Source organism: Cupressus sempervirens, chromosome 5 (assembly GCF_028749045.1).
Source record: "Cupressus sempervirens isolate cs-2001-9-10 chromosome 5, ASM2874904v1, whole genome shotgun sequence".
NCBI lineage: Eukaryota > Viridiplantae > Streptophyta > Pinopsida > Cupressales > Cupressaceae > Cupressus > Cupressus sempervirens.
The window spans coordinates 855,835,997-855,857,683 of record NC_143122.1 but is presented as its reverse complement, the minus strand read 5'-3'; the positions used below and the strand labels follow the sequence as shown (position 1 = coordinate 855,857,683).

At 32.3% G+C, this 21,687-nt stretch overlaps 1 protein-coding gene across 1 annotated transcript; it reads left to right on the top strand.

Annotated features, from left to right (window-relative positions):
- The first annotated feature begins 14,843 nt into the window (after positions 1-14,843).
- On the top strand, positions 14,844-17,823 carry LOC149558605 (nuclear pore complex protein NUP98A-like). The gene is made up of 6 exons (XM_089830955.1): positions 14,844-15,042; positions 15,133-16,103; positions 16,196-16,300; positions 16,408-16,587; positions 16,692-16,761; positions 16,886-17,823. Exons 1-6 carry the CDS (start codon positions 14,844-14,846, stop codon positions 17,821-17,823), a joined length of 2,463 nt encoding a protein of 820 aa, XP_089687081.1.
- Positions 17,824-21,687: the final 3,864 nt, after the last annotated feature.

Below are 21,687 nucleotides of genomic sequence, written 5' to 3'. Positions count from 1 at the left end.
TTGGTTTGTACATCAGATGGATGTGGAGAGTGCATTCTTGAATGGTGATCTTCTTGAAGAGATTTATATGGAGCAGCCATAGGGTTTCATTCAGGATACTACTTTGGTTTGTAAGTTGAACAAGTCTATCTATGGCCTCAAGCAGGCTCCTTGGGCTTGGTATGCCAAGATGGATTCCTTTCTTCTCTTAGCAGGATTCACTAGGTGTCATTCAGATTTGAATGTCTACATTCTTTAGAGGGATGACTCACACTTGATACTCGTGCTTTATGTGGATGACTTGATCATTATAGGAAGTGCTTCATCCATCATTTCTAGTGTCAAGACTTCTTTGAAAAATAGATTTGCTATGACAAACTTGGGTTTACTTCATTATTTCCTTAGTATTGAGATCATATAGTCTTCAGCAAGGATCACACTTTCTCAACCCAAGTATGCTCTTGATTTACTTTCTCAATTTTGCACGAGTGACTGCAAGCTTGGCCCTACTCACTTTCTTTTAGGTGTTAAGTTAGAGACAAAGTGTTCCACTCCACGTGTTGATGCTACATTGTATAGATAGTTGGTTGGGAGTCTTATCTACTTGACACATACATCCCCTAACATAGCTTTTTTAGTTGGTATGGTTTCTCGCTTCATGCAAGAGCCACATGAGCTTCATTAGAAGGTTGCCAAATGCATCTTGCACTATGTATAGGGTACACATACACATAGGATACACTATGCAATAGGTATTGGACTACAGATGGTTGGTTATACAGACTCAAACTATGAAAGAGATCTTGATTCTTGAAAGTCTACTTTAGGTTACATGTTTCATCTTGGTTTCGGCCCCATTTTTTGGTAGAGTAAGAAGCAAAATACTATTGCTCTTTCTTCAACTGAGGCTGAGTATCGAGGAGCTATCACTACAGCTACAAAGGCTATTTGCTTATAGCATATTCTAAAGGAATTTGGATTTGACATACCTAAATCCATAGTCATTCACTATGATAATTAGAGTGCTATTGGGATCTCAAAACATCCAGTTCAACATCAGTGGACAAAATACATTAAGGTTCATATGCACTACATCAAAGAGTTGATACATGCACAGGTCATTGCATTGTAGTATTGTCCTACAATAGAGAGTGGAATATTTCACCAGTGGGGATCACATGATTCTTCTCTTCTTTATTGTACTTATCTCTCTTTTTGGGGGAGAGTTTTTCCCATGAAGTTTTCCCTCTTTCTCCATTTTTAGAGAGATTTCATTGCATTGCATAGCATTATCTATAAAGTATTGCATTTGTACATGGGTACCTAACATGACCTAGTAGTTGGGACCCATCATGTATTTGCATCATAGCTTTTGTGAGCATAAGTGCATTCCCCTAAGTTGCACTTGAGGGGGGGTGTTAGTGTAAATAATTAATTATTATTACACTTTACTTAGGTTAAAAGCATTATTTTATTATTTATCATATAGACACCTAGAAGTATGTATAGTTAGATGAGTTGTCTTGTTGACAACACAGGAGTTTGCATATTCATCTGAGTTTCATGTAGACAACATAGTTTTTCACACTATAATTAAGCACATGGTGTCTATAACATCTCTTTATGAGATACACCTCAGTATTTTTATCCTCTCATTATTGCACTAACTTCTATGCTCAATGGAGGATAATCCACTCTTGGTGGACATGTGCTTAGTTGTGAGGCTTATCACTTTGCTAACTCCTAGTCAATCTAGAGGCCTTTATATATAAGCACTTCTAGTGTGTATGTACACCTATGCTATTCTCATTATTTTTATTTTAATCATCCATTATTGGTCCATATTGTGATAGTGCTTGAGCTTCTTGATCTTGGTGTTATTTTTCCCTAAGGCAAATTCTTACACGGTATCAAAGCTATACCAAATTCTTACAACTATAATTGTAAAAGATGTTTTTGATGTTTCAACTTAGAATATCAATCCACTTACTACAAAAGACTTGAAGAAGATTCTAGACCAATCTACACTCCAAGCTAAACTCTGTGAAAATCTAGGTTTGGTTAATGTAAAAGAATTGCAAAAGGTAGTAACTGAGGTCACAAGGGAAAAGGTGAATCCATAAGAACCACCTTCTGTCATCCCTTCAATTACTAATGTACAACATTTGGTTCAAACAATAGCAGATACATCTACTAAGGTTGATACAAGTTTTAAAATTGATACTATTGCAGAGAAGCAAGCAGAGGAGAAAGATACTATTACAAGACAATAGAAAATAGGACAGATAGATTCATCTATACCTAAAGCACAAGAACAAGGTGTTATTCAGGTCATATTCATAGATCAAGGTAATCCTAAAGAGAATAATTTAACACCTAAGGTGAAGGAAGAGGCATCCAAGCATTGGTAGCCTTACTAGCATCTGTCGCTCCTTCTACTCAAGCTCTTCAGAAGTTGGGCACGAAAGCCATTCCATTACAAATCTCAATGCCAAGCCCTAGCTCATCAAAGGTTGATAAGGTAATTCACTATGGAGACATAAGCCTTGATGAAGAAATTTTGATTCCAAAATATGACTATGACACTATGACATTGGAGCAAATAGGCATTTTACAACAAGCCTTAGAGAGGAAAAAGCATCAAGAAATGCTTAGGAGAGAACACAAGTAGAAGCAAGCACTCCAAGATATAAAGGACATCTTTTTAGATGCATTTAGCCTGCCAACTCCTGAAGAGACCAAGCCACTTACAGAAAAACTGATTGATATAGTGAAAAAGGTCACAAATGAATACCTTGATACAAATGCAAAACTTTTAGAATGGTCTAAGAAGAAGTTTCAAGAAAAGGTAAATGAAAAAATATCTAGTGAGATAGCACTACAACAAGTTGCTTTGGCAACAAAGGTTGAAGAGGTGAAGAAGATACTTAAGAATATATTCTCATTGTACACAAAGCTATGTGATCCTACACTCTTCACTCAAAAGACTAGGAGTCATATTTTGAGTTTGGAGAGAAACCTCACCATATTAGGTACTAAGCTACCTCAGAACCCAAATCAAAGTGAGAAGCATTTCAGAACATTGCTTCAGACACAAAGTCAATTAGCTATACTGACAACATATGAGGCTAGCATAAGAGCCAAATTGACATGTATATAAGCATCTCTCACCCCACAGATGGAGATACTACACAAGGAGCTAGGTTATGTTGAGACTCTATTGAAGAAAGACCCCAATCTTTCTACTTTAGATGGCCTAGTGCACCTTTTTGTTGAGCTTGCAATCCAAATCAAATCATTGGGTGTTGCATGTGAAAATTGGGATGTAGCCCTCAAAATCATAATGGATGTCCATAAATATTTTTTGGATAAACACACTATATGTGTATAACCCATTTGGCATAAGTATCAAAAAGGGGGAGAATAAAGAAAGAGAGAGATATGACAATAAAATAATATGGGGGAGATATAAAAGAAAGGGAGTTATAATATGAGAAATATGATATGGAGGAGTATGAGCAAAAGAGAAATAGAAAAGAAAGGGGGAGCATAGTAGCAGAATTTATATCATTGTGGTGATACACATTTTTGGAGAGAAAGCAGTAAATAGATATAGATATTAGCTAAGACAGAGCATATTAGATGAAAGAGTATCAGATATAGTGCATTGAAGTCAAAGGAAGCACATATTTTGGATACAAAATAGGCACATTAACTCAAGGGGAGTTATCAATTTTGAGGTATATAGGTTACTGCAGAATTTTGAAATTTTGAAGTTTTGTATATAAGCCGAGTCATGGATATGTTATGCTCAAGAAGATTGAGGATTAATTATGTATGTTCAAGTTTTTTTGACACTCATGTCAAAGGGGGAGATTGTTAATCTCATATTGGTTTTGACAAGTGGTTGTCAACACACTTAAGCCATTTACTTAGTTCATGATGAACTAGTAATACATGTCAAGCACAACATGTAAATATTAGACCATGCCGAGTTGCAATGAGTGCCGAGTCACTCAAGTGTTGAGCAGATAGATCATGCCAAATGATTCAGGAGCTAAGTAAACAGTGGATGTTGAGCAGTGCAGGTGCCAAGTTAGAGTAGAAATACAGTGGATGTCAAGCATTAGTGACTTCATATGCTAAGACACAACTTTGACATATTTGTGTGTAATGGCACAAACAACTATGTAAACCATTTTTGAGTCAACTTAAGGATAGATTACAATCTTTTGGAGATAAGGATGTATCTATATTTAGATTCCCTATGCAATTACATGCAACCAATTAGAAAATGGGAAGGTTTAAGTGGTAATATGGATGAATCTCAGTTGTAGATTCATACCTAACCCTAAGCCACCTAAGTCTTCTTAAGGAGGATGAAGCCTTAAACTCTTTATGGGAGAGTGATCGAAATGGAGGAGCAAACAAGATAGTTTGTAGAGAATTCAAGGTGACTTAGAATTAAGAAGTGAATTGTAGAATTAGTTAAGAAGAATAGAGGATAGAGAGAAGGATGCAACATTGAGACATCTAATCATGAAGGATCAATTAGACATTGTGTAGAGGTATTATGTCATCAAGCAAGCAAGTGCCAATCGTAGGATCTATGTTGAGAGATTTTAACAAGTGATTTTAGTCAAATCTCTTAAGTAGAGTAGTCCTAATAGGCCATATGAAATCCTTTAATAGGGTGCTTACTTAGTTGTAAGTTGAAGTCCTCTAACAAGGTACACTTCTAACAGGGTGTTGAAATCCTCTAACAAGGTGAGACCTAACCGTTTTTGTAAGCCTTTAACAAGGCAGACCTTTCACAAGGTAGACCATGATTCATGGTCAAATAATTGTGACCTTAATTGGATACACTTTACAACTACATTAGTGAAGATTTGTGGGTGTCATCCACACCCCATTTTTACCTTCTCACTTGGACAGTTTCTAGGTAACCATATCTAGTGTTATGTTTGTGATTTCTTACATGTTTACATGATTTAAATGCATATATCTTACATGTTATTTCAGTTTACATATTGAATGTATATGATGAATGAAAGGCAAAAAAATTTATGGGTCTGAGTTTAAACTATTGATTCACACTGCCCCCGCTCTCAAAATTTTATGCCTTCCACTTTTAATTCCAACAACAATTATATTGTCTTGTATGTGGAGTACTTGATTGAGTATTGAAAGCAGAATCATAAGGTTGTTTATATATATATAGGTGTATGTAATCAAAGCATACAATTATGTATGTATATGATATGAGAAGAAACACATTGTAAAATAAAGCAAAACGATTGAAGCCCTAAACAATTGTATTTGCTATTGTAAACAAGATTTGTTGCTCAATAAAGATGACAAGTTCCAATGGAGTGGTTTTTTTCCCTATGAGAAAACTGAAAGATTTTGAGGGTTTCCCACTCAACACAAAAATCGCGTGTCTCTCTTTTGTGAGTTGTCTTCACTACTCTAATATCTTGCATTTTCATTTATATGTTTAGCTTGTGTATACAATTATTTTCTTTTGAATCCTATATGTGCATTCCAAAATTTGGTTAAAAGTTTTTTTTTTTAAATCTCTAATTATGTTGCATGATAACAGAAGCCAATGTTAATGACACTATTATATCAAGGAAAAATGATAAGATTTTTACAAGCATCATGGTTTCTTATATGCTTTTGCATGATAAAAATTAATATCATCACATCATATTATCTTCATGATTGATATGTTATTGCTCACTCCTTGTATTTGTATGTGAATCTCCACTACATATTTTGTGAGAGTTTGAAGCAAATAAAGTGCAGAGGTGTTTTTGTGTCTTTCTCTCAACAAAGTGTTAATAGATGAAGTAACTATTATATTTTGTAGTCACAAGTATGTTGCCTTTCATTTGTTTTGTAAAAGTTGATGAAAATGAAAATAGTGTTAATGTTTGTTATTTTGGAATGATTCTAATATTAGTAAAGGAAGTTGAAGCTTTTCTAAGGATTAAAAGACAAGTTTATTCTTCTTCAAATGTCATGCATTGTTTTCTAAATACATCAGTATCGAGGGTTTAATATTGGTTCATAATAACTATTGAAAAATCTACCTTGGTATGAAGAAGCAAAGATATAAGCATGATGATTTTGTTTTTATGGTTAACAGTTATAGTTTGATTAACCAACATCATGTTGAGATAGGTTTTTTTATCAATGCATTCATGATGATGTTGTTTATCATCAAAATGGACAGTGAATGAAATTATTTGTTCTCCTGGAATAGTAAAGATGATTCAATTTTTATTTCTTAATCAAAGTCTTTAATAGTTTGCATGTGGAACTAATTGTTAACACAACTTCTCTGAACTTGATTAGGAAGAGTATTTCCTTTAGATCTTTAAACCCTGATAGAGGGTATGAAAACTATTGTTGAGTATTTGGTTATAAAACTAATTTTGGTTCAGTTATACTGTTGTAACTGATATTAATTCAATACATGGAATATTTAGAAAATATATCCCTATATAAGGGAGTATGATTGTGTGTCGATGATGAAGTGTAAAAAGGGATACACAATTATATTGTCTTGTATGTGGAGACTTGATTTAGTATTGAACATAGAATCATAAGGTTGTATATATATATATATATACATATACATATACATATACATATACATATACATATACATATATATATATATATATATATATATATATATATATATATATATATATATGTATGTATGTATATGTATATATATATGTATGTCTATATATGTATATACATATATACATATATATACATACATATATATATACATACATATATATACATACATATATACATACATACATACATATATATATATATATACACATATATATACATATATATATATACGTATGTATGTATGTATGTATATATATATGTATATGTACATATATATATATGTATATATATATGTATATGTACATATATATATATGTATATATATATATGTACATATATACATATATATACATATATATATATATATATATATATGTACATATATATATATATATATATGTACATATATATATATATATATATGTACATATATATGTACATATATATATATATATATATGTACATATGTACATATATATATATGTACATATATATGTACATATATATATATGTACATATATATATATATATATATATATATATATATATATGTACATATATATGTACATATATATATATATATATATATGTACATATATATATATATATATATGTACATATATATATATATATATATATATATATGTACATATGTATATATCTATATGTATATATCTATATATATATATATATATATATAAAATCAAAGCACATAGCTATGTATGTATATGATCTGTGAAGAAACACATTGTAAAAGAAAGTGAAAGGGTTGAAGCCCTAAACAGTTGTAGTTGCTATTGTAAAGAAGAGTTGTTTCTCAATAAAGATGATTGGTTCCAACAAAGTGGTTTTTTTGCTGTGAGAAAACCAAAAGATTTTGAAGGTTTCTCCCTCAGCACAAAAATCTTGTATCTCTTTTGTGAGTTGTCTTCACTACTCTAATATCTTGCATTTTCATTTATATGATTAGCTTGTATAGACAATTACTTTTGAATGATATATGTGCAATCCAAAATCTAGTTAAAAGTTTTTAAAAAATCCCTAATAATGATTCACCCCCCTCCCCCCTCTTAGAATAGCCATTACTTCAAATAGCCTCCTATGTATGAAGGAAGGAGAATTGGAAAAACACTTGTTAATCGATTATCTTTTAGCTTTGAAGTGTTGGGAGTAATTTTTTCTATCTTTGGTATGACAATATGCGAGATAAGACAACCTTTTAGGATTCATTCAAGGATGACCTAGTGAACAAAAAAATTGTACAATATGGAATGATATCCATACCATTTCTTCATCTATGCTAATTTAGTTATTTGCAAGGAAGTGAATAGACCTATTTTTTGTGATGAATCCCTTTTTAAGGAAGAATTCATTTAGAAGATAAAAGTAGCGATTCACCAACTTTCTAATTCTTACAAAAATAGGGAGATTTTGCATTTACAAGTTGAGACAAGGATATTAAGAAAAGATGGTGAAGGATCAATACTCTAAATAGTATTTTTAGTGGCAAAGAATAAACAAGGAAGAATGTTACATGGTTAACACCAAAGGAAGGGAAGTTCAAATTAAACTTTAATGGGACTACTAAAGGAAATATGGGGAATGTTACATCCCAACTTTTGACCCAATTTAAAATGTTCATATAGCCATTGAGGTTCACATGAAGTTAGTTGATAGTTAAATTTGTTATAATCTTGTGAAATGGTAAGGTGGTTAGTCGTTATAATTTCATACAAAGATAACATGCTAGTTGATTATTTATCATGAATTCATGAAATTGAAAAGGTGGTTAGTCATTATGATCATTTATGATTAATAACTTGTTATGGTGATATGATTTAACTACGAAGAATTTCCTTGTAGGGAGCATGTCAAAGGGGTGGAAGCAATTTTAGAAAGGAATTGGGCATAGGAGCATCACCATCATTGGGCAAAGGGGTATGAATCTTGAATCACCATGGGTGAGGACCTAGTGACTACATAACATGATACACACATTAGACACGCATGAGCTATTAGATAAACATTAATAATCTTAACTTAATTAAAGTACATACCTTTATTGGATTATGGTTGACATTTCCATCACTTCATTATAAAACATATTTATGTATGTGCACATAGATATAAAAATAAAGGTGACACCATAGTATTATTTTATACAAGATTTTATCTATTTAATACATACATTTAAATGTGTACAAGAAGATAAAATAATCTTCCAAATGAAACATGTATTTAAATATACATATTTAAAAAGGTACAACCTTGGATAAACATTTAATATGATGCCATCTTGATAAATATATTTATATGCAAGTAAATATATGTTTATAAATTATCCTTTTGATTAAGTCGAGAGGCTTTCTACAGTGGAAGCATTCATCAATGTAAACTTTTTGACATTTAAAAAAAATGGCATTTAGTTGGACGTTTCAAAATGAATGGATGTTGCAACTTTCCACATATTGTCTAATAGTTAAAAAAATGGAAATGGAGAATATGAAACTGACAGAAGTGGAGGTGCAAGAGAATTCTGTTACAAACATGCTTCATGCAATCCGAAATTAATTTATAATTTTTAGATGATAGTTAAAAATATGTGGAATAAAAAATATTGGATCTTATGCATTTGATGTATATTGTAGATATAAGGAATAAAAAATATTGGATCTTATGCATTTGATGCATATTGTAGATATAGGGAATAAAAAATATTGGATCTTATGCATTTGATGTATACTGTAGATATACATTTGTGAAACTGAAAATTGTACATAATCTTATTTTTTATTTATTTGCAGCCTTTTCACATTTGTAATACATAATTTGATGAACTATTTATATTTGTGAACTCTAGATATCTTGAAAATGGATATTTCTTGGCTTAATTTATTAAAAAAATTAATTAAATTTTTAGGTATGCTAGTTTATAACCTTCAAGTTCTTTTCCATATTTATTTATTTTCTTTTAGAGGACAAAATGTACACTTGGAAAATGATATTGGTGATTCAAGAAGACAAATCTTTTAACTCCTTATGAGTTACGGCTTCTTGGAAGCCTTGATATATAGAATACCTTTTATTAATGGAGGTTGAGAGAAGCCAAGACAGGATTATCATTTTTCCTTCAACACAATTTACCTTTGCTCCTTTTCTATGTCATGTCCATGATCAACCTTTGTTGAAAGTTGTAATTCATCTCTACTCTGAGAACTGCATTCAGAATGCTCACATTAAGGAACTAGGTGTTTAGCATCAAGCCAAAGCTCACATTCTTTTATTTCAGACCAGGTTATGTGGTCCGCCTTTCAATTAGATTGTTATTTGTTTGTCCTTCTTAAATTTGCTTTTAAAATTACAGCAAGTGGGAATGTGTCCATGAAATACCATAATGTATCTTTGTATTGCAATATCAAATCGATACTCAATGAGTCTAACCTTTATGTGCTAAGTCAAGACCGATTGCACATGATAAGTTCTTACATCTTTGTTTACTGAAGAATTTCCAGAATCAAACTATTTTATTTTCTTCTTTACAAGCCATTAAGATTATGTTTGAGTCATAGAAACTGTGATATGATATAATAGGATATGTGTTACTCTTACATAAGCTGTGATTCAACAGAAAGAGTTGAATTACTCTAACACCTAGGACTCACCCAGTTGTATGACCAAGAAAAAAGGTGAAGAGGTGATCTATAATAACATGAAATAGAATCAGTTGTGACATAAAAATTATTTATTATTTTAAAAGGAATCATTTACTAGCTCATGCATATCCAATTCATTCTCTGTTGTCAAGTCAAGTGGTGTAATTAAGTACTAGGATGCTCAGTGGTTGACAAGGTGTTCCATGTCTATTCTGGGTAGGGAGATCCTTTCTAATTAGAGAAAGTGTGGGGATAAGTATAAGGTCCATGATTGGGTGGTTAAGCCCCTGACAATGTTTCCCCTCTCCACAAAATGTCAGGATGTGCATCAGACAAAGATAAGTTAAGCATGAACAGACATTTATTGGTAACAGGTATTTTAATTTTATGATGCTTATTCAAGTAGAAGATAAGATGCTTGAGTTATATCATCATTTTAGTTATTTTCCTTTATTGAAAGCAATTTTTCTCATCAATATAATTGGTAACCAGTTAGAATGATTGATCTTCTAGTTGAATATGAAATATAACTATATGCAAGAGGTAGGTTTATCTGATGGATTCTTATCTCCGTCTTCATTTATTTGAATAATAAATATGAATGTATTTTTCTAACTGAATGTTATCGCCCTAATTGATACAGTGATATGTGATGCCCTAAACAATCCAATGGTAATTGATGCCCTAATTGATACAATGGTATGTGATGCCCTAAACGATCCAATGGTAATCGATGCCCTACTTGATGCAGTGGTATGTGATGACCTAAATGATCCAATGGTAATTGATGCCCTAATTGATATAGTGGTATTTGATGGTAATCACCATTTGATCAAAGTGGTATTTGTGGACTAACCTGGGTTTTGCAGAAGCATCCCTAGATTGATTTCGATTTTGAATTCTATGGTATGTAGATTTTAATTTCCATAGTAAATTCATTGATGGTTATAAAATTTATGTTTAACTTATTATAACCATTAATTTCAATCACATGAACGTAACTGATATAATTGTCTTCCTATGAAAATGAAGTAATAACTGTATTTCTTTTATGTGTTAGTTGTTAGTTAAGACCCAGAAAAAGTGGTTGTTATAGGGAAGGTTGGTGTTGGATGCACAATGGAGAATGATATAGGGGAGTGTATATAAGCATTATTGAAAAAAAAATGCTTGGCAACTAATAATGAAGATGAGATTGAAGAATTAACAAGAGGTGTTTGGTTGTGTTTGGATGAAAGAATCCAGAATCTAGATGTTGGGGTGACTCTCAAACATGTAAAAACAAAATTCGATATCAAAAGTTAAGATTGTAGATTGAAAAAAAAACTAAAATAGGTATGAGAAAGCTTGAGGGAATGAGTCTTTTTCACATACATTTCATGATTTTCCATCCAATATTGGTCTCTTCATATACAAAAGAAAAAATTTAGGGTCCAAGTCAAACTTGAAATATCTAGAAAAAGTGATTGAGAAAGACCATGAACAAACAATGGGGTATTGAATAGGATAAGTGGTGGTAAAGAATTTAATAGAAGTTAGTACACATGCTTTGGGAATCTAGACTGGTGACCTTAATCAAGGAAAAAGTGATTTCTTTGTGAACAAGGGTGTTCAAAAGTACAAATTATATATTTAAATTAAAGATTTTGAGATCTGAATAGTTGGCAATTCTGTCAATTTCTTGTAAGATATTTTTTGCATAATACTTTAATTGGGATTTGGATAATTGGGTGATGTGCTCGGGTGTCTTAGTACATTAAGGATAACTATAGAATCAATTACAAAAACCATTATTAAAGTTTGAATATGATTTCCTTGGTTATTCTTTAGATTCATGAAGGATTCAAAGTACGTGCTAATCTATTTGTTATGGATGTACGATAATCTAAGGGCTTAGATTATGAACAACAAAGCAGGAAGTTCATTCTTGTATTCTTAGAAAGAGAGAAACTAATATTGAGATTTTTTTGAGCCTTGAATATTGGTGAGAGAGATATAAGATTTGGTGAATGTTAAGAAATTAAATTAGAGAGTTGATTGTTCATGCAAGGATGTGATCTTTGTTTAGAGTTACCCATATTAGACCTTTGTACACGTCTTTAATATTCAAATAATGTGGCTCTAATAGATAGTATCCTAGTGTTTCCATAATGAAATGTTGTGTTTGGAATTTTTTATCTCAATGCTAAAGGGAAAAAACCAAATGCTAAAGGCATGGAATCTATTTAGGAGTGGAGTGCTCAAATGCAATAACTTTGTGAACTTTTAAATCTTTTGTAAATAGTAACTATGACTTACTTTTTCAAAAAGTCACACTTAAGATGTAGATATTAATTGGTGTGACTCCTTTAATATTAAGGTACTTTTTCCTATCTTTTATTAATATTCAAATTTTTACATGAAAATCTTTCAAATGAAGTAAACAAGTTTCTAAGTTGATATGTTTTATTTTTAAAAAGATTTTAAATTAATATAAATATATAATAAAAAAATATAGAAACATTATCTTACATTTTAATATCATTAATTACTAACATATTCAAAAATTTCAAATTTATAAATAAAAGAACATATTATTTTCTATACTATATGGTTGCTTAAAATTTTGATGTACCATTTATGAAATTATTTTTTCTTTAAAAAATAAAAACTAATTAATATATCTTATAATTTCTTTAGAAAATCAAAATTTTAATAGATCTTTACAATTATTTATCATTAAATTATATATTTAATAAAAAATAATTAAAATTATTAAACTCGCAATTTTAAAATAACATATAAGAATTTCAAGATTTTTATTAGTTGCATAAAAAACATAAAAATATTTAATGAAAAAATTTACTACATATTTAACCTTAAAAAAGGTTTCAAAATAAGATTACTATATCAAAAGACTATATAATGGCAGCAATCAAAAGTATTGATTTTCTTTTAATGAATATTTTTTAATGACTCTGATAATGATTTTCAGGACTAATATAAGAAAAGCATTGATAATTGAAAAAATATATGATTACTTTTTCAACGATTCCAATATTGATATAATATAATTTAAAGTATAAAATAAAATAGAATAGATAACCAGCGTAGTTATAATTCCTCTATCAAAATGCTAGTTTTTTCTATGCAACATTCCATTTTTTTGCAGTGGTTTCTAATTATTTGATGAATCTTTCCATTTTTTGCAGTGATTTTTATAAATTTGATGGAAGCTTTCCATTTTGATTGTACTAATTTGTGTTTGAAATCTGTATAGAAATATAAATATTATGTTACCTTACTTACGCATGACAAACAAATTTGGCGAGTTTACATCCTAGATCAGGCAATACTTATCAGTATATAGTATGTGTCTTTGCAACTGCAAATGGTTATACATTGTAATCTGGAATAAACCATTTGTAACCCTCAGAAGTTTTTGATAACAGTTACAAGGTGATACGGTGATGCATGAGAAGCTCATGAACAGAAGACAAATAAAAACATATATTTGTTTGAAAAGATCGGTTCTTTCCAGAGCACATTTTAGAGAATTTCAGGTCTAGACTACATTCTGGATTGTATGTACAATTTGTTTCAATGAAAAATTATGTGTGAGCATGCATATATTTTACTGGTAGCTCACAGTTGGTTTTCTATGTGTCCACAGCAAAAGTGAATATACGAGTTAACAATGTTTGGATCTAACGGTCTGTACCTTGATCCTTGCAATCCTATCTTAGCAATTTTGAGCGAAACCAAAACAGCTTACGGATTAATTTGGATGAGTTTAGTGATTTTATATTGGTTTTGTTTAGAAGATGCTTATTTATACTTTAGCTAAGTACACATGCATGATTAGTTTAATGATCGTAGCATTGATACAAAATTTGAAATTGGTTTTGTCCAAAAAAGGATATGGTTGTTTAGTTATTTTGGGTTTCGAATCATTCACGATGTGTCGAAAATTTATTTGGATGGGTTATAGGCAATAGCAAATGTGCTTGTAGTGATTTTATTTTTGTACCAAATGCTTCATCTGTAGCAGGAATCAGAAATTTTGTGAAACGGCCATTGATAAGTATATCTTTCCATTGATAAGTTTTTTTATGAACAGCATTTAATGCTTTTGCAGCAATGCCTTCTGAGAGCACAAGTCCTTTTTCTCCGCAGTCCGGAAGTACAGAAGGCAACTCCAACAACATTTTTGGAGCAAGTTCTTTTGATGCATCGTCTGCCCCTGCCATTAGTTCGAATTCTTGTACATCTGGTGGTATGTTTCTTTTAACTTTGCAAAGCTTGTAATATTTTTGTTCAGTCTAAATTAGAAAGTTCAACTTGTCCTCAATTTAGATTGGCACCACTCCAACAATTTCTCAATCCACTTTTGATTTTCTCAATTTGCTGATCTCTGAATGTTTCACGTAGGTAAACATTTTCTTTTATCCGATTAATTGGATATGCAACATCTATTAATATTCATATTCTCTATTAATTTGGTGCCTGCTATTAGCCTCTACACATTTGTCACACTGCTCTCACATTATTTATTATTTAGGAGTAGCTATAACAATGGGGAACCTAGGTGGAGGTGCAATTGGCGGCCATGGTCTAGGTAGCAGAGTTACACCATACACCATTAGTAATTTGATGGAGATTCGCAAGGGTAGCCCTACATTGTTAGATATGCATTCTATATCAACTATGCCAAAATACATGAAGAAGAGTCACGAGTTGCTAAGATGGGAGGACTATGAATTGGGTGACAAAGGTATGCATCAATAAGTCTGATTATTGTTGTTATTATTTAGCATTGGCTATGCAAAATGCTGCTTTAAGACTAATCTGTTGTATATTGCAGGTGGGCCAAATATTGAATGTCAACAACCTGTAGATGGTGATTTTCCTCAGCCAACACCAGTTAGCTCCTATGACCAGCCCCAACAAGCATTTGCCCAAACCACACCAGCATTTGAACAATCCACACCAACATTTACTTCAGCTGGTGTATTTGGATCATGTACAAACCTAGCCTTTCTTGAGGAATCTTTAGCCTCTTTATTTGATAAACCGAGCACTCCGGCATTTGGTGCTACCCCTTATGATCAACCTTCTAAAAATGGTGGATCTTTATTTGGTTCAACTCCATTGTTAGGGACAAGTTCCGCATTTGGATCAAGTATATCATTTGGAAACAGTCAGCCTGCTGAGCTGTTCCAATCTCCTTCTTCACCTCTCCCATTTGGATCAAGTGTCCTATTTAGAAGCAGCCAACATGCTGAACTATTCCAATCTTCTTCTTCTACACCTGTTGCTTTTGGATCAAGCACCCCATTTGGAAACAGTCAGCCTGCTGAGCTGTTCCAATCTTCATTTTCTACACCTGGTACAATAGGATCAAATACCCCATTTGGAGACAATCAGCCTGCTGAATTGTTCCAATCTTCTTCTACACATACTGCATTTGGATCAAGTGCCCTATGTGGAAACAGTCAGCCTGCTGGACAATTCCAATCTTCTTCTACACCTGATTTTGGCCAGACTCCACCAGCCCTTGGGCAGTTCCAGCAACCATCAAGTTCAATATTTGGCACCACCCATATGGGAGCAGCATCGACTCCTGCTTTTGGAGAAGAATCAGCTCTAGCATTTGGAGGCACTCCGTTTCCTCTTCCCATCTACTTTTGTGATAGTGCTCAACAGAGCATGATAGCTACACTACCACAGCCAGTAAGCTATCCTTTTGGAACTCTCCCACCATTGCCTCATTTGTCTATTGGCCGGAGTGCAAGATGGACCTCATCTATTCAATATGGAATATCTAGCATGCCGGTAAGCATGGAACCAATGATTTCAATAGAGTTGTTGCATATACATATTTTAATTTGATTAGTCAATGCACAGCTAAATGATTTTGTATGTAGGTTTATGAAATACCTACTCGAGTAAGGACAACATTACCTACACCACATACATCAAGGATCCCCGTGCAATCACAAAGATATAATCGTGCAAAGAATGATCGTAAAGTAAATAAATTTGAATTACAAATACTTTTAGTCTACCGTTTGATCATAGAATTTGTTTCTGAAATTTAAATTTAAACTTTTCCTATTTTTCTGTTGCTGCAACACAGGTCTCATTTTTTACTTATGGTGAAGATGCAACAAGCAATCCAAAGGTAGAGGACATGTCGTCCATTCCTAGGGAAAATCCAAGGGCACTATTTGTTCGACAACCTGAGCAGTCTTACTCCTCTATGGCGCTCAAACCAGCTGTGAAATTGAAGGAAGTGGTTGTGCCTATTACTGATCATGGTTAGCCCCCTTTTCACCCTCTTTGTTTTGGAATTAGAAAATTCTCACTGGATTAGTTCAGGGTACTTGAATTACTATCTGATGCATTTCGTTTGTATTTCCGGGAACAGTGGGAAAAGATGGCAATGGGGAACAGTCAATTGAAACTGATGCATTTGCAGGGAAACTTCGAAGTAACTTTTCTAGCCTTATTTGCTTAAGTAATCTTATGATATAATGTCACAACTTTTTGTAATTAGATGCAAAGGAATTTTTATATTGAGGTTTTTTTAGTATTTCAGATTTGTTGTTTTCCAGATGCCAAAGAAAATTGGCCTGACACTGTGAATTATGCAGAAATTCAAGACAATTTTCTGTCCCCAAGGCTAGTTGATGATTCTGTAAAATTGTCTTCCAGACAGAGTGGTTCTAACCAGGAGAAAGATGACAGAGGACGTGATTATATATCATTCTCGGGCCATAGAGCTGGCAAAACTGCTATTGACTATGACCATGGCGTAACTGTAAATATTGAAACACTGATGCCCAAACTTCGACATCCTGAATACTATACCAAACCAATTATACAAGAACTAGCAGCAAAAGAACGTGCTTTACCAGGCTATTGCAACAGGGTTAAGGACTTTGTTGTTGGAAGGAAAGGCTATGGGTTTATTAAGTTTTATGGAGCAACTGATGTTAGGCAGCTAGATTTAGAGAGTATAATTCAATTTAACAAGTGTGGGGTTCTTGTATATACAAATGAAAGTAAAATACCACCTCCAGGGCAGGGCCTTAATAAACCGGCAGAGATAACCTTGTTAAATGTTAAACAAGTTGATGACAAGACAGGTCAGAATTGTATAGAGGGAGGTGAAATGGACGAATTTGTGAAAAAGCTTAAAAGGAAAACTGAAAAGAAAGGGGCAGAATATATATCATACAATGCTATTAAAGGAGAATTGAAATTCCGCGTGAAACATTTCAGTGAGCACGGTATTGATGAAAGGGAAATACCAACTCCTGGACAGGGCCTTACTAAACCGGCAGAGATGACCTTATTAAATGTTCAAAATGTTGATCAACATTATGAGAAGGCTGTGGAAGTAGACAAATTTGACAGAAGGTTGAAAAGAAAAACTGAAGACATGGGTGAAGAATTTAAGCACGGTTTTGATGACTCTGGGTTTCAGAAGATGTGGAAAAAGTTGAGAAAATTCTCAGTGGAATATTTTAAGAGCAAGAGATGGAATTGATGTCGTACAATGCTGAGGTGAAGGAAAATGATGAACTTTCTATGGAGCAAGTAGTGAACAATCTCAACTATTGAGGATTACAAGGGATATGGAGCAAGAATCCACACATTAGGTTTTTGTTGCCTTTCATATATTGTTTAATATAAATGTCTATAGTCTGTAGGAATGGCTTTTGGATCACCTAGGAGTTAGTAAATGCATCTCTCTCGAGTACTGCCAAAGCTTAATGTTGATAGCAGTTTCAATCACATTATTCTGAGCTATAGACTAATTTCTGATCAGTGACCTATGCAAAAACCCTTGCTCAAATTTTCAGGAATTTTTACACCACTAGCAATGGAATGATTTCTTTCTCCTTTCTCCTTTCTCACATTCATCATTATATGTTGTAGAAAAATAAACTCAGCGGAAATTCCCCACATCGAATAATGGTGAATTTTGAAGATTGTATGCTTGTTTTAAGATTGTGGTTCCCACATAGATCGGTTTATTGACTATAATCAGTTCTTAGATATTAGTAATTGCGAACTTTGGGACAAAAAAATTAGGCAGTTCAAAGTTCGAGATTTTATTGTTCATGTTATAGTTTTTCCTTGAATCGATGTAGAATCCATTTACCGTTCTTGAAGACAGCAATGGAAGAAGCTGTTTCTAATCAAACCCAGCAGAGAATATTACACAGCTCCATAAGTGTCTCCCAAAGGGACAAAAATGATCTCATGATGAGCCAACTGTGTAATGGCTGTCAACCTGTCACCATTAAAATAAAAGAAGAGACATTTATACAGCATTAGTATATTTCATATAGATCAAGATATCAAAGAAATTATATGCGTTGATGGGTTTGAACTGTCATATTTTAATAGGAAAAAGCTAAAATTTCAGTTGAGTTATTATCAGCCCTTATGAAAATGTCCTCTGTTATTTTGAATCTTGAGTATTGTCATTGATTGCATCCCTTTCGAAAAAGAGCAGAAAAAGAAAATGTTTAACTTCTGAAGCAGCGTATCCTAAGTACCAAATTTATCACGTTGATTTCATCATGACCATTTTAATATATGAGAGTCTCCCCCCATGTAATAAAATTGCATTAAAAAATTTCTTGTAATCATCTCAGCCAGATACTTATAATTTGGCAAGATCTTTGTCTCTATAATTTTTATGTGGTAGAAGTGAACACAGTTTAATCCACGAAGGAACTAAGTGCTTGTTTAGTTTTGGAACCACATAAGTAAAGCATCAGGCAATGTATACTGTGTGAAAGATTCACAAATTTTCAATTTTCTGTGTTCCAACTTCCAAAATTCATTATTCCATGTTGAATTCCATTTTTGCCATAAATTTTCCAGCTGATCTTAATTTCCTTATGATGTTGCTTACTAGGTTTCAAAAAGCATTCTCTGTATAGTTTTGTCAAAAATAATCATGGAATTGTTGTCAAATACAATGCAAGGATGTGGAGCTATGTTCCCCCGAGTTTTTGGGATGGGGATGATGTGGGATGGTAGGACGGGTTGTCGGGTTAGCAAATTTTTTTGGTAATTTTGGGGACGAGAGGGACGACAAACGAGGACGGCTATATGTATAGAGAAATTTTAAAATATACACAAAAAATTGGAAATATATATGTCATTCATATGAAACTAAGCATAAAGCATGTCATTTAAACATTATAGAACCTTAACATACACCATTTGAATGCCATCTAAGAAAAAATAACCAATTTCAGTACTTAATTGTCAATATGCATATCAATATGTGAACAAAAATATTTAAATTTAAGTTTAGCAGTGAACAATATCATAAAAATCTGGAAATCTAAATATGCCCAAAGGTTAGAGGGTTGTCATAAAATTTCATCATCATGTTCAAGTTCAACATAGAAAACAAAATATAGAAAAATGAAGTAGACTACTACTCAAGCTCTTGGAAGCAAAAAAAATCACCCCTTCATGCAAAATGAAAATCTCAAAAATCTAAATATGCCCAAAGGCTAGAGAGTTGCCATTAAATTTCATCATCACGTTCAAGTTCAACATAGAAAACAAAATATAGAAAAATGTAGACCGCTGCTCAAGCTCTTGGAAGCAAAAAAATACCCCTTCTTGAAAAATGAAAACCCCACCTAGCTGCAACACACTCCAACTTCACAAGAAAAACCAAACAAATGACAACAACCACAGTGTGGTCATTTTTGACCTTTTAGGGCATTTAGAGAGGAAGAGCCAACTAAACGACCAAGTAAGGACAAACAACATAAAGCTTTATGTTTTAAAAAAAAAATTAAGCTTCACAAAGTGGTCCCCGGTACAGTTAGGGGACTTTTGGACATCCCCTTTCCGTACTGGGGACGACTTTCTTTCCCAAAAGTCCCTGAGTTTCAGAGACATCCCTTGGTGATTTGCAAATTTTGGGGACGGTTAGGGGACATCCCCTACCCATCTACCTGTCCCCAGGACGTCCCCATCTTGAAAACCAGGGTTTTTTAGTTAGGGACACGTCACCGAGGTACATAAATGTGGAATATCAACCAATTCTCTGCAAAGATAGAGAATTCTTATGGGCAAATAAATATAAATCAGAGAAAATGAAGTTATAAATCCCAATATGCCTTCAAATGGAATTTGTTTTCCATTGGATTTCGAACATGTGCAATTAAATCATCACCTCATGTTTTAATTTATTATAGTTGACATTTTGTCTTTTGTAGCACCAATTATGTATTTGGAATATTGGAATAGGATAATAAAATCAAAAGTTGCGTCTATCAATCTTTCCTTCTCATGACATCCTTAAAAACCATTATCTGGATATTGTAACTAAAAATGACCTATGATGGTAATAAAATGCCGATCCTAACATGTCCCTTTTGAAAAGTGCAACAACAAATACTAGAAGAAAGGGGCTATCAAGCATAGTCACCAGGGGACGGGGCTACTTCAGACGTTAGAGACTAGGACCAGTATTTCTAGGCTATGTCACAGGATCTGCTGAACTTCATACAAGAAGTTCAAAATTTGCCCAATCTTATAAAATCTAAAAAATTCGTTTAAATTTGTCTTATAGTTTACATAGAACCAAGTGAGGGCATTTTTATTAAAATGTATTACATAGACATGCGAAACAAATGGAACCACACTTTGTCATTAGTGTTTTGCGTAATAAACTCAAATTCATTGATTTTGTTAGGAGGGCTTCGAATACGTAATAACAACATCGATCATGTGGGTGAGATTGCGTTGTGTGTTGAACAACAATCACATGGCACCTATGTCGGTTGTGTAACCAAAATAGAACAAAATACATTATGCGTTGGGCAAATTAAAATTATAATCTTGAACATATCAACATCATAATATTTTTAAATTTGTTATAATGTATTGAGAGTTATTAATATTGTTTTGTTTTATTTTTTTATTTACTACAATTTGAAATATTGAAAATAGTTTGAAATTTTAATAAATAGAAAATTTGACTGTTTTATCTTCTAATATAAATATATAATAGTTTAAATATTTGAATACAATATTATTTGAGTGTAATAAATAACAAATTTGATTCTTTTATTTTATAATATTATTGAAATTTAAATAGGAATGTTAAACTATTTTGATAACTAATGGAATTTAATATTTATATATTTTCAAATCAAATTTATATGAGGCAAACTTAATGTCAATTTGTTTCAAATTTTGTACCCTCGTCAAACTTTATCCAAACTCAATTGTTACCAAACTTGAACTCGAACTCAAACCTTGTGACTTAGCTTATAGGGCTAATTTTCAAAAATAGGATAGATAGGTTTTCAGAGACACCATTTTTTAAATATAGTTTGATAATTTTCAGAAAATATCATCTCATTGA

Coding starts and splice junctions, on each gene's coding strand:
- LOC149558605 (XM_089830955.1), top strand. CDS start 14,844: ATGGGGAACCTAGGTGGAGGTGCAATTGGCGGCCATGGTCTAGGTAGC. Junction 15,043..15,132: donor CTATGAATTGGGTGACAAAG/GTATGCATCAAT, acceptor TGTATATTGCAG/GTGGGCCAAATATTGAATGT. Junction 16,588..16,691: donor TTGTGCCTATTACTGATCAT/GGTTAGCCCCCT, acceptor TTTGTATTTCCG/GGAACAGTGGGAAAAGATGG.